The sequence below is a fragment of the Myotis davidii genome, unplaced genomic scaffold (assembly GCF_000327345.1).
Source record: "Myotis davidii unplaced genomic scaffold, ASM32734v1 scaffold323, whole genome shotgun sequence".
Taxonomy (NCBI): domain Eukaryota; kingdom Metazoa; phylum Chordata; class Mammalia; order Chiroptera; family Vespertilionidae; genus Myotis; species Myotis davidii.
This window is the reverse complement of record NW_006295491.1, coordinates 3476007-3488861: the sequence shown is the minus strand read 5'-3', so window position 1 is coordinate 3488861 and position 12855 is coordinate 3476007. Positions and strand designations below refer to the sequence as shown.

The following is a 12855-nucleotide window of genomic DNA, read 5'->3' as shown; positions in this document are numbered from 1 at the left end:
AAGGAAAGGAAAAGAAAAACAACAAATTAAAAGCATAAGGGCAGACTTATAATCACTGGGTTCTTCTCAGGTAACTGGTTTCACAAACACTCACTGAATTTCCAGTAAAAAGATTGTGCTACTTAACTTCCCTCCCTTTAGGAAACACACATTAATGGCCTTTAAAAATCCACATATGACAACATAAGAAGAAACAGCATTTTCCCTAAGAAAAGCTGTTTTCAGTCTTGCTTAAAAACGGACTTTGTATTCCCTTATTATCTGCTGTGTAAATTGAGTGTTCTTTTTATTTTCTCATCAAAAACTCTGTTCAAAATAAATACTTGTGGATTTTTATAAATGCAAAGAAGCCAAATGTTCCAAATATTAATATTTCACTATAGTGAATAGAATTCTATGATATGGGATTTAAACCCAACAGGTTCAAACTTTAAGTTTGCCAGGTATTTCGGGAACTTCTTATACTGAAGCTACTAAGGGTAGAGGGCATACTCAGAGGCAGAACACAGACCTACTGGTATATGTGGCTCAGAATTGATTCCTCTGTAGTTACATCACCTGGATCCCAGAGCCCAAGCAATCACCTCCCACAGAAAAGAAAGGCAAAACCCTACATACCTGTGTATATTTCTGCTTGCAAAACCTAGAAACAAAATCTAGAAACCACATAACTCATGCTCACTGCAGCACCCACCTAGACTGCCCCTCCTGACTACTTGTCAGCCCACAGACTTACTACCGAGGGGGAAATCAGCTCCAGGAAGACAATACTGGCCACACATTACTTTTTCAAAGACCCCCAAAGCTATCACCCTCTCTCACTGACGTCTCCAAACCAAATAAAGAACAAGAGGGGGAAAAGTCTTCTGGAAAATATCAGGCGAATTCTTTGATAAAAGTTTGCAGTAGTTAATGGATACCAAAAGTCCCACTGTTGCTGGCTGAGATAGCAGGATCCACTGAAAGCTAGATCACAAAGCGGAGCAGATCCCCTTAAGAACCTTTTAAAGTCTTAGTGCTTGAAAAATCGTCATGGCTTTCAATAAAGCCGAGACAAAAATTTATCTTGATGCTAGTTTAAGGGGCTACATGTCAAACTCATCTCAAAGAAAAATAAAAAGAGAAAGAGGATAGACTCTTGGACTGCCATGAAAAGCTTGAGCAATTACTTCAAAGGAAAGGGGGTCTTTGTCCCGAGAGCAGGTTTATGACCACTGGTGCAAATCCACCAAAGGCTGAAAGGGATGCTCGGTGCATCTTTATGGACCGACGGCCTTAAAGGAAGATGAACAACTCAAAGGAGATTAAAGACAGGCCAAATCCTGCCACTGATACCAGGACGCACCAGTTTTTACAGATGTGCTTTGCTCCGCGCACAACACTAAGGATCAGCAGTAACTTATATATTGTTGTAACTACCCACTGCATTGACAAGATCTCCATATGATCAGTTAGCATTGATATTGGATCTGTGCTTTAAAATACCAGGTGAAACGTTTACACCATTAGGTAGAATAACAAATGTTTTTATTAAATGTGTTTCTTTGGTGCCCTCATAATACTAAGTGTATTTCTTCATCAAATGGACTCTGAACTACTTACAGTTATACCTGACAGAAGAGGAGACAGTAATTTACTTAGTATTCTGCTCATAAATATCCGATGAGAAAAATATTTCAAAGGCTCTGTTTCCATTAAGGCAAAAGGGATTAATAATCCAGGTAAAAATAGACCTGACACAGATTTCTGGCAAATTTTGAATTACATTTTTAAAAATGAATGAAGTTTTTGGTATTTCTGGCATCATCTCAGTCTTATGAAAATTACATTACCTTACAGTGCATTCCAAAGTTCTCATTAGCAGTTTAAATATTTTATACCACCAATTATAAAATGTAGCACAGTTTAACATTTCCCTATTCTTATTTTTGTAGAAATAAAATTAGTTCTTCCAATTAATGCTTAGAGATTCCTGTGCCAGAAGCTAACACGTCTCCTTTGTTAATTCATTCATTCCTTCACTCATCCATTCACTTAGTAACATTTATTGGGTATATGTTTTGTGCAATGTACTATGGAAACAAGGAGGGGAATAAAATGTGGCCTGCATCTGTAAGTAACTTGATTTCAAATGGTCACTGATCAGGTTTTGTTGACCTTCCGGTAAACCTGCAAATTACATATATCTCTGTAATTGGAAATGTCCAAAAGTTGCACTGACTATTACAGAAGTCCAAACTATTACAGCTGAATTTTTATACAAAATTAACATCAATAAAGCCTTCAAAAAAACCCCCACACAACTGATATAATTTCCCACAGTAAAACCTAACAGCATCTGATCTCTTAGAGAGGTAAAAACAAAACATGAAACCTGGCTTTGTTAAAAAAAAAAATTCATTTCAATAGAATACTCATGTTGAAAGAAAATACGGTTACCAGAGGGAAGGGAGTGGAGTTGGGTAGAAAAGGGTAAAGGGGACCAACTATATGGTCATGGAAGATGACTTAACTTTGGGAGGTGGGCACACAAAGCAATATACAAATGATATACCAAAGAAATGTACACTTGAAACCTAAATGGTCCTATTAACCAACGTCATGCCCAATAAATTTAATTAAAAATAAAATAAAAGAAAATGTTTAAGAATCTAAATAAAGTTATCAAGTATATGTGTGTTTTTTGAAAATCTAAGTATTACATTACTATATGCCAGTCATTTCCTAAAGATGGATACTTCTGTTTTACAGATGCCTTTTGTTCCACTTTAATTATATTTTGATTACTTGAGAGGACTCAATGAGAATAAATATCACGTAAAAACTGAATACTAAGCTTTCTCATGTGACTCATCATAACAGTAAATCAAGAAAAAAAAATGACTTTTCTGAAGTGGAAATGAGGTTAGCTATTAAATGTTTCTTAAACCTGTCCCCCTGTCCCATTAACTTCCTAATTTTTATTTTCTGTTTCAAATTTTGATAAGTTTATTGGGGTGATATTGGTTAATAAAATAGGTTTCAAGTATACAGGTCTATAATACATCATTTGTATTGTGTGTTTACCATCCAAAGTCAAGTCTCCTTCCATCACCATTTATCCCCCCATACCTGCTCTTCAACCTCCCTCCAACCCCCTTAATACTCTGGTAATCATCATACTGTTGCCTCTGTCTACAAGGTGTTTTTTTTCTTTTCTTAATCCCTTCAGCTTTTGCATCTAGCCCTCAAAAACTACTCCTCTCTAATAGTTGTCAGTCTGTTCTCTGTACTTCCTAATTTTTCAATGGGCATTATAATACTATATTATAATTATGCAAAGAGAAACTATTTAAAATTTGTTCTATTCATTCTATCTCCACCAAGTCTTCCCCTTCCTCTTGGTTTATAATCTTTCTCTTCCTCTATGATATATATTTATATATTACATATGTAATATATAGTTTATATGCACATATATAATTTATGACAATGGAATCATCCTCTAAGACTACATTAGAAAATGGGTTTGTGTAGATATGTATCTATAATTGTACATGTAAAGTTATAACTCTTAATGTGTAATATTAAAAAAACAACAAAATCCTATCATAACAGATACTAACATAAGAATACAGTATAACAAAATTATCTCTGTATTGTCCTTTGCAGATACTGAGAGAGCTTTAGTGAAAGGGTTGCACCAAACTGTCTACAGCTGACAGTCCTTTTAAGTGGTTAAGAATGGTGCCAATGGCCTCCAGACCTGAGTTTGAATTCAGCCTCCAGCATTGCTAGCTCTGTGACCCTTGTTGGGCAAGTTTTCATAGTTAGAGTAAGATGCAGGAGCTTCAAGGTCAGGGGGAAACGTAAAGGCATATTTATAATCCCTCTGTGCCTCAGCTATAAAGCAAGGGAAACAGTAGTCACCACACAGGACCACTATGAGGATTAATGAGCTGGTGTGCAAAGTGCTGAGAATGCGCCTGGCACGTAGTGAGCACCCAGGAAGCAGGAGCAATAGGATGATGCATATTTTCACCCAGCTTCTGTAACTGTATATGGGTTTCTAGTAACATAAACACTATACAATTCTGCCTCCAATAAAGAATGCAGATAGAACAGTTACTGATATGCAATCTTATTCATATTTGTTGATATACAAAATTAAGCTTTTTATGAATAGTAATTAAAAGTAAAAATAATTTTTTTAATCTATCCTAAATACCCAAGTCACATAAAATTCTTTGTAACATGCCCTCCTTAACATTTTATTTTTAATCCTCACTTGAGGATATGTTTATTGATTTTAGAGAGTGAGGAAGGAGCGGGGGAAGAGAGAAAGAAACATCGTGAGAGAGAAACACTGATAGGTTGCCTCCCATATGTACGTGCCCCAACCAGGGATCAAACTCACAACCTACGTATGTGCCCTAACTAGTATCGAACCCACAACCTTTTGGTGCACGGCACAATGCTCCAACCACCTGAGCTATCCAGCCAGGGCTCCTCCTTAACATTTTAAAGGTTTCTTTGTTAAAGGTTACATAAGTAAGGCACTAGTGAGAATTATAGAGGGTTTTCACATCTTTACCTATTAGAAACATTCTGGACTTGACCCCAAAAGCAGACAACAAAAGCAAAAAATGAATAGTGAGGCCTACATCAAATGGAAAAGCTTCTGTTCAGCAAAGGAAACCACCAACAAAATGAAAAAACGGCCTATGAAATGGGAGAAAATATTTGCAAATCACATATCTGATAAGGGGGCTAATATCCAAAATATCTAAAGATCTCATATAATTCAGCAAAAACAACAACAACAAAAAACCCACCACACACACAACCACCCCCCCAATCTGATTAAAAAATGAGCAGAGTTTCTGAACAGACATTGTTCCAAAGAAGACCTACAGATGGCCAACAGGTACATAAAAGGTGTTCCACATAATTAATCATCAGGAAAACGCAAATCAAAACCACAATGAGATATAACCTTACACTTATTAGAATGGCTAGTATCCAAAAGACAAGAAGTAACAAGTGCTGGCAAGGATGTGGAGAAAAAGAAACCTTTGTGCACTGTTAGTGGGAATGTAAGCTGTGCAGTCACTGTGGAAAACAGTATGGAGGTTCCTCAGAAAATTAAAAGTAGATTTACCATATGATCCAGCAATTCCACTTCTGGGTATTTATCCAATGGAAATAAAAACACTAACTTGAAAAGATATCTGCACCCCCCGTTTAGTCAGCATTACTTACAATAGTCAAGACATGAAAACAACCTAAGTGCCCAGCGACGGATGAATGTATAAAGAAAATGTGGCTTATATACACAATGGAATATTGTGCAGCAACAGTAAAAAAGGAAAAGCTGCCATTTGAGACAACCTGGATAGACCTGGGCATTATGCGAAGGAAGTCAGACAGAAAAAGACAAATGCCATAGAATCAAACTTATTGTGAAATCTTAAAAAAAGAAAAAAAGCTCTTAGATGCGGAGTACGGACTGGTGGTTGCTAAAGAGGGGGGTAGGGAAAACCGGCAAAGGCAGTCAAAAGGTAGAAACCGGCACTTATACAATAAATAGGTCCTGGGGATGTAATGGGCAGCATGGTGGCTATAATGAACAACACTGTACTGTGTATTTGAAATTTGCTGAAAGTAGATCTTAAAATTTCTCATGAAAAGAAAAAATCTGTAACTGTGTGGTGATGGATGTTAACTAGACATACTGTGGTGATCACTTTGCAATATATACATGTATCGAATCAGGATGTTGCACAACTGAAACTAATATTATACTTCAATTACATCTCAATTAATAAAAAAAGAAAACACCCTGACCCCACTCACCCCAAGGAAATAAAGCAATCTCTAAGGTGTAGAAAGTTACAAACTACAAGACTGTAAGCGAAAAAGATCAACAGTCATGAAGCCCTAAGCCATGAGGGGGGAAATGGCTTCTGAGGATTTTTTCTATCTAAAAACACTTCAAATCCAAAATCAAAAGTCGGATTGAACCTATTTGAAGGCAACAAAAATAACTTTAAAAGACAGGGCAATTGCTGTTTTGTAAAAGAAATCAACAGAGGCATTTAAGTACTTACTTTCCTATAAAAATAGGTCTCTTTTCATAAATCCTCAGGAATATCTAAAGTGTAATATGAGGTACATATGGCCAAAGCTGCCATATAATTTCTCTAATGAGGCCAACTTTGGGGAAGGTGATAAAGTCAGTCTAATATGTTTTTCCAGGAGGTATTAATTAAATTTATCATTAGTAGTTCTACAATAATGTCTCTCACACACACGCATGCACTTTCACAATAATCTAAAAGAAGAACCCCGCTTTTAGGCGAAAAAGAGGGAGGAAGTAGCTTACAATTTCAGAGTATATTCAGTCCCAATTAAATGAAAGAAGACATTCAAAATTTTCTTTGAGAGCCTATACAACAATACTTAGTTGACTAAAGGGAATCTGTACCTTCTTAAATTAATTCCAGCACTTGTTTGAAATTAAATTTCCTATCTGAGCATATAGTATTAGACAAACAGCTTTCTTTGGTGTGGCACTATGAGAGTCTACATATGAAGACACTCAGCTTCAATTTGAGGACATAAATCATCAGTTCTTCTGTTCTCATATTTATATGGCTATAGTCTACGGGCTGAATGGTATAGTCATTTTTTCTCTGCAACTAAACAAGGTAAATAAATGTGATATATTGGCACATCACCCCGCCACTCTGCATATGGTGCACATTAAGGTTGTATTCATTTGCCATATGAATATAATTCCTTTTACCACATCTACTATTAGTTACAAGCAGTAAATACAGAGTTGTTTTGCTGGAACTTGAGGGCCTGCATTACATCATGGAGCACTAAACATCCTGGACCTTCTGGAGAATTTCATAGACGTAGTTTTAATGTCACCTGAACTCGAACACTGCCAACATATTGTTTCAAACCCTACTTGATGAATTCTTCAAGGAAGAAAAACAAGGGCAGTCTCAGTGTTTGTTCAAAGATGCACACCAAAAATAGGGCCACGGGAAAGCTCCCGATGAGACATACAAAAACTCATGTTGTTGACAAAAGAATAGATCAAGAGTCACATCCAAGGCATAAAAAGGCTACTTGTTGCAAACATTGCTTTTCTATTCAGAATTTAGGTAATGCAAGGAACCTAAAGTTAAAATATCATCCATAAACTATATTTTAAAAAAAGTATCATCCAAAGACTTTTCTCCAACTATAGCTTACTAAAGACCTGCAGTCAATAAGAATTTAAATCTCATGATAAACTGTGATGCTTTATTTCACTGGGCATATATTTTGCTCACTTTCTCCTTGAACAAAATATTACCAAGTTCCAAATCCAGGTCAGCATGGGGCATAAGAAAGAAGAAAGTGAGTTATTTTACAAATTGTTATGGTTCAACACATATGCATACATCTTGACATTTGGGTCCCATAAATAATACGCCACAGGCAATTAAAAACAAAGTACACCTGTCTTATCAAGTGCTGATTTTCAAATTTACTAACATTAAGTCTCCAAATGCATCCAGCAGATGGTGCTCTAGGACATCTACAGTTTGTGTTGAGTCTAACCTTACTTTGGCAAGACAAAGAATAAGGATTTATCAGTGGCTTCAATAAAACATATTCGGCTTTATGATAAAAAGAACATAATTCCTAAATATGTGCACAAAAATACATATGCATAAGACATGTGCACAGAGGCAACCAGTAAATATTTCACACCTGGATGATACTACTTTTGTTATGGACTTGATGAGTAGTCTATGTATATCTGGTATTTATGCTCATATGGCAAGATCATTCTAAATTCATTAAAAAAAATTTAGAATGCCTTAAAGTTAGAATTCATTTTTAATTATAGCAAGAATGCCTCATTAGGGTGATACTAGTAAAATTAACAACAGTAGGATTTACGGTAATGACTTAAGTGATTGATGAGAGTATAACAAAATGAAGTTTTAGACAGAGAAAAAAAGCAGGGCAGCTATGGCATACAGTACTTTAAAAAGCAGCTCTGTGGTCTGTTAGTGCTAGCCTTATGGTTAATAAAACCTTCTTTCTAATTAACGGTGCTGAAATATTCTTAAAGAACAGAATCCCGGTGTTATGAAAAAAAAACTTAGCTTTTTCTTTCTTTCAGTAGACGCCATGCCCATAAAGAAGAAAGCTGACATAGATTAGCATGTCTGATTGCAATGAGGAAAAAAAATGCCACCTTTCAATCAAATCAAAAACAGAACGTGAGAATGGAAAACTACTTTACCAAAATACTATACACACAAACCTACACAACAACCTCACAGTCAGCAACCATTTGCTTCTAAAGCTAATCAACTATGGGTTTAAAAAAATTGCTCAGATAGTTAAAAATACTTAAATACTTTTAATAAGCATTTAATTTGAATTTTATGGTCTATTAATCCAATATAAAATGGTGGATAAATAACGATTTTGGAAATTTTCATCTTGCTTGTAAGATCATTTCAAAGTTTTAAAATATTTGTCAGCTGAATGTATTGGGCAGCATTTTCTCCATTTTGAAGGAAAAAGGATTATTTCAGGAAAAGCATTTTGGTGGACAAGATTTGGTTCAAAAAGCATACAGAGTGCTCGGCCAGAGATATGATTCCAAACAAAAACATCCTCCATTGAAATGTTCTTGGTTGATTTTATTTTTTAAAGTCACAACTAAATGGAATCCTATGTTACTTTTCTTTTCCTGGAGAAACTGCATTCCACAGGAGATAACCCGCACAAGACAACAGACAGAGAACACCTCTCTGCTGTGCAGGCGAGCGAGGCTTTGCCACAGAATCCAGATTTCAGAGAACACGCGTATCCTTTCATAAGCCCCAAATTGTACCACATAGTTAGCCTGACTTTGCCCAACCAATACGCATATTAATATGATTTTAAAAAATAGTAATAAAGCTATTAACTTTACATATAGCACTAAGGTTTATAGAAAATGCTGTAGGCTTATGATCTCAGCAAGTAAAATTATTAGCTTATTCTCATAATTTTTGAAATAAAAAGTGCACAAAATACTTGAATAAGATCTATGAAATGCATAAAAAGCAACGCCCTAGTTTTTTAAAATTTACCTATTTTCCCTTCAAGCAAGAAAAGTCTAAATTCAAAAATTTAAGTTGAGGCATTGTGTGCATTTATAGACCACAGTGCAATTATATATATATATATATAAGCCTGACCGTCTCTTATAGAACACTTACACTGCATCCAACAGATATAATACAGGAATAAACACAGCCTAAAATTCCTCATCTGAAAGGCTCTGACTTCGGTGACTGCTTCGTGGAGCCATCAATGAGCCAGAGGCTTATAAAATCTGAACCAGCTTGCATGAATCCTTAAAACACACGGTGAAATCTCTCTCTCTCTCTCTCTCTCTCTCTCTCTCGTCATTTTGTTTTGAAAAGCTTTAACTGGCTTGTTCATTTTTCTATTCTAATGTGCGATATTCTCATTATATGAAAAAGTGCCTATTTGTCTTTCTCCCAGATCCACCCTTCAAAGCTAAAGCAAAATTAAATAGGGACATCAGATGCTAGAAAAGGGCCAGAAAGGACGAGGTTCACTTTGAGAAAGGTAATTTAATTTAGTCAATATACATACAATTTTCTAAAATTTTTATTAGCTGTGCTATTATGTTATTCGTTTATTTTTTCTTTGCATTTCCAGCACTGCTAGGAGTTAATGTCCACCATACTGAAGACAATGAGAGGGTATAGATGAAGTGCTTTATGAAAAATATAACATTATAATATATACTCTAATGCCAACATGATGGTGTTTGTGTGGTGATTTATTTGCTCTAAGCACCCAGTGCTTCTGATAACACCTTAGTTAGTTCCCATTGTTGCTTTCATTTTGCAGACAAGACACAAGGACCACAGCAAAGCTTAGAATTCAGATTTGTTTTACTCCAAACTCCAGAATGTGGTCAATCCTACTTGATTTATTTTTTTAGAAAACACGCATGTAAAAGCCACCTCTAGGGTGATTCATAAGGTATTTAGTTATGTAAATACATTTTTCACCTATATGGAAAGCTGAATATTTCTAGTTTTAAAATATACTTAAATCTATGAAATGTAACAACTATTGCCTATAAGTGTGCTATAGCTAGTAAGCCTTTAGCTTCTTCTCAGAATACACATTGGTAATAACATGAACACGATTAGGTTACATAAGTAAAATATATATATATATATTTTTTTTCTTGTGTCTGGATTGCTATATGTGCATGAAACATCATGCACTATTTTAAGGCAAGAGAAAGTTCTTAAATATTTTCCAATAAATAACAAAATGGTATATTTATTATCTATGTCAAATCTAGGTCTATCTGAGTTAACTTAGTATATCTCAATAACTGAATTTATAGACACAGGAAAAAAAGAAATTGAAAGTAGTCACTCATCCTAAAAGGCCAGAAAGGAGAATGAGCCGAATGTAGGGGTCCATAATGAAAAGACCATGAAGCACCTTTCAAAATAATGTGAAAAAAATTCCTGAAGTTTACATATTTTAAAAGGTTATCATAGTTATATATAAACTGGACCTGTCTGTATAAATATGTGAAATACACACATGTACACACTATCCCCCATACAGACACATTAAAGTTGATCTGATCACAAAGACTGTGTAATCCATAGCATTGCAGCCTTATTTTTTATATTCTGTTTGTATGGAGACTGATCTGTGCTTTGATTAAAATAAGAAATATATAGTAGAGGTTCACTGAATAAAAACCACACCAACCAAACACAAACAAAGCAGAACCAGCTCTGATAAAACACTTTGCAAATACTTCTTTTAAAATTATATTGGCTTTCAATTATAAAGTTTCACTTTCATACATATAATATACATTTAATAAGCACAACTCAAAGAAGTCAACCCAAAATACGATAGACTTAAATGTATTCAGACTGGTTCATAACCTGGGGCTGAGTGACAGATGTACAGCAGGATTCAGGTAAAGTAATCAGCAACAACACAATCCTTCCTTAGCCAAATACATTGCAACTTGCTTTAAATTAAGAAACTGTAAATATTTAAGAGCAGCTAAAAAGCTCCACCTTATGAAGTAAAAATCTAAAGCTATTTTTGCAGGAACTTTTCAGTGTTGTCATAATCATTTTAATTAAATTCTCATTTTTCAGGTGGTCCCTTTAATTGTTTTTTCCTACTTCTTAATGTGTTTTTCTAAAGCCATTTCTTTGCTGCAGCTGTGTGCGATTGGTTTTAATGGTAGCTGCTTCCTTTTTTGCCTTCTGTGAATTACAATTTTAAATGGTTACACATTTTTTGTTTTACTGCCTTCAGCATAGTTTCATAAAGACGTTTAAGGCTGTTGCTGAGCATTTTCATTTCCCATCTGAAAAACCAAGAGCCATTTGAATATTCCATATTGGCCTTTTATGACCTGCTTTACTTTTTAATATGTAAATGAAAGCATATTTTTTATAAAGAATGGTTTGTTCCCATGGTATTATAATTTTGCTGTTTTAAAATATGAATTCAATAAACAAGATAATATATGATTGTTCTTTTTATGTTATATCTTACTATTCGTGAATGAAACACCTCTATTTTATGTGATGACAGCCATTTACAATGAAGAACTAGCATTTTCAGATCATAAGAATAACCTATAATGTGAAAAATGAGGTTTCACACTTGGATTTGAATTATCAGTGGTCACAAAATGTCAATAATGAGGCTATCTAGACCTTTCTTAAATTTTAACTAAGAAATTAAAACTACTTGATGATTCAGTTTCACTTTCACTATGATGTAAAAGATAACTTTATTACAAACTGTTATTACATTTCACTTGTAAAAGTTATCAAATAAAATGTACTTACTGCCTGGGTTATCTCCAATCCCACTGCTTTTCCCATTCCAGTACCAGAGCAAAAGGGTTGCATCACGTGACCCAGAGAGAATGTAGCAATTTCCCCCAATATACGACTCAGAACGAGTGAGGCAAGTGACGACATCCCAATGGCCAAACACAACTTGGATCAATTTTCCTGAAACACAAAACAATATCCTTTAATATTGCTATAAAATTTAAAAAACTTTCCGCTCATTATGACCATTTCACTTATAAGGTAATAAAGCCTTATAAACTCAGATTCTGATAATTCAGATTTTATAATAAAATTTGATCTGGTCCAATCTAAGAGTTTTCTATGGATAGTAACACAAACAAAAAAATAAACTGTGATAATAATGTTTTGAAAGGCAAAAACTATTTTCAATTCAAACTATAATATTTAAGGACTATGACACCATCCTATATAATAAAGAGCTAATATGTTAATTAAACCAGAGGGTGGAATGACCTTCCAGAATGACCTTCCGAACAATCAGTGGGCGGGGCCACAGGGCCACGAGGCAGGTGGGGCTGTGAGGGTGGAGCTCCTTCTGTGAATTTCGTTAATCGGGCCTCTAGTATCATTATAATAGCTACTATAAATTACAAATGAATCATATCTACTGACGGAAGTAGGCCCAGGGAACCCTTATTGGGAACCACTTCAACATTTTTCTTAAGTTACTCTAGTCTATATGATTCAAAACACAACGAAACTTAGTTGCCTTTTAGAAGTACTCTATACTTCAGACTTCACTAATACAAACCCCTCTCTGACTTAGTAAAGATTGAATGCATTTCAATGTAAGTCACTTTGGAGAGCTTGTTTTTTAAACTCGGGATTACATGAACTAAGTTTTGCTAAAAGGACTAATATACTGTGATTGCAATCTGAACCAGGTCACTATTTCTTT

The 12855-nt window shown here is 34.8% G+C and overlaps 1 protein-coding gene across 5 annotated transcripts in view; it reads right to left on the bottom strand.

Annotated features, from left to right (window-relative positions):
• Nucleotides 1-12855, bottom strand: part of LRBA (LPS-responsive vesicle trafficking, beach and anchor containing) — a 554230-nt gene that overhangs the window by 10393 nt on the left and 530982 nt on the right. For all 5 annotated transcript variants that reach the window (XM_006770131.2, XM_006770133.2, XM_006770134.2 and 2 more), the window contains exon 53: nt 11928-12095. In XM_006770131.2, coding sequence (XP_006770194.1) covers nt 11928-12095 — 168 coding nt within the window. The remainder of the gene's footprint in view (nt 1-11927; nt 12096-12855) is intronic.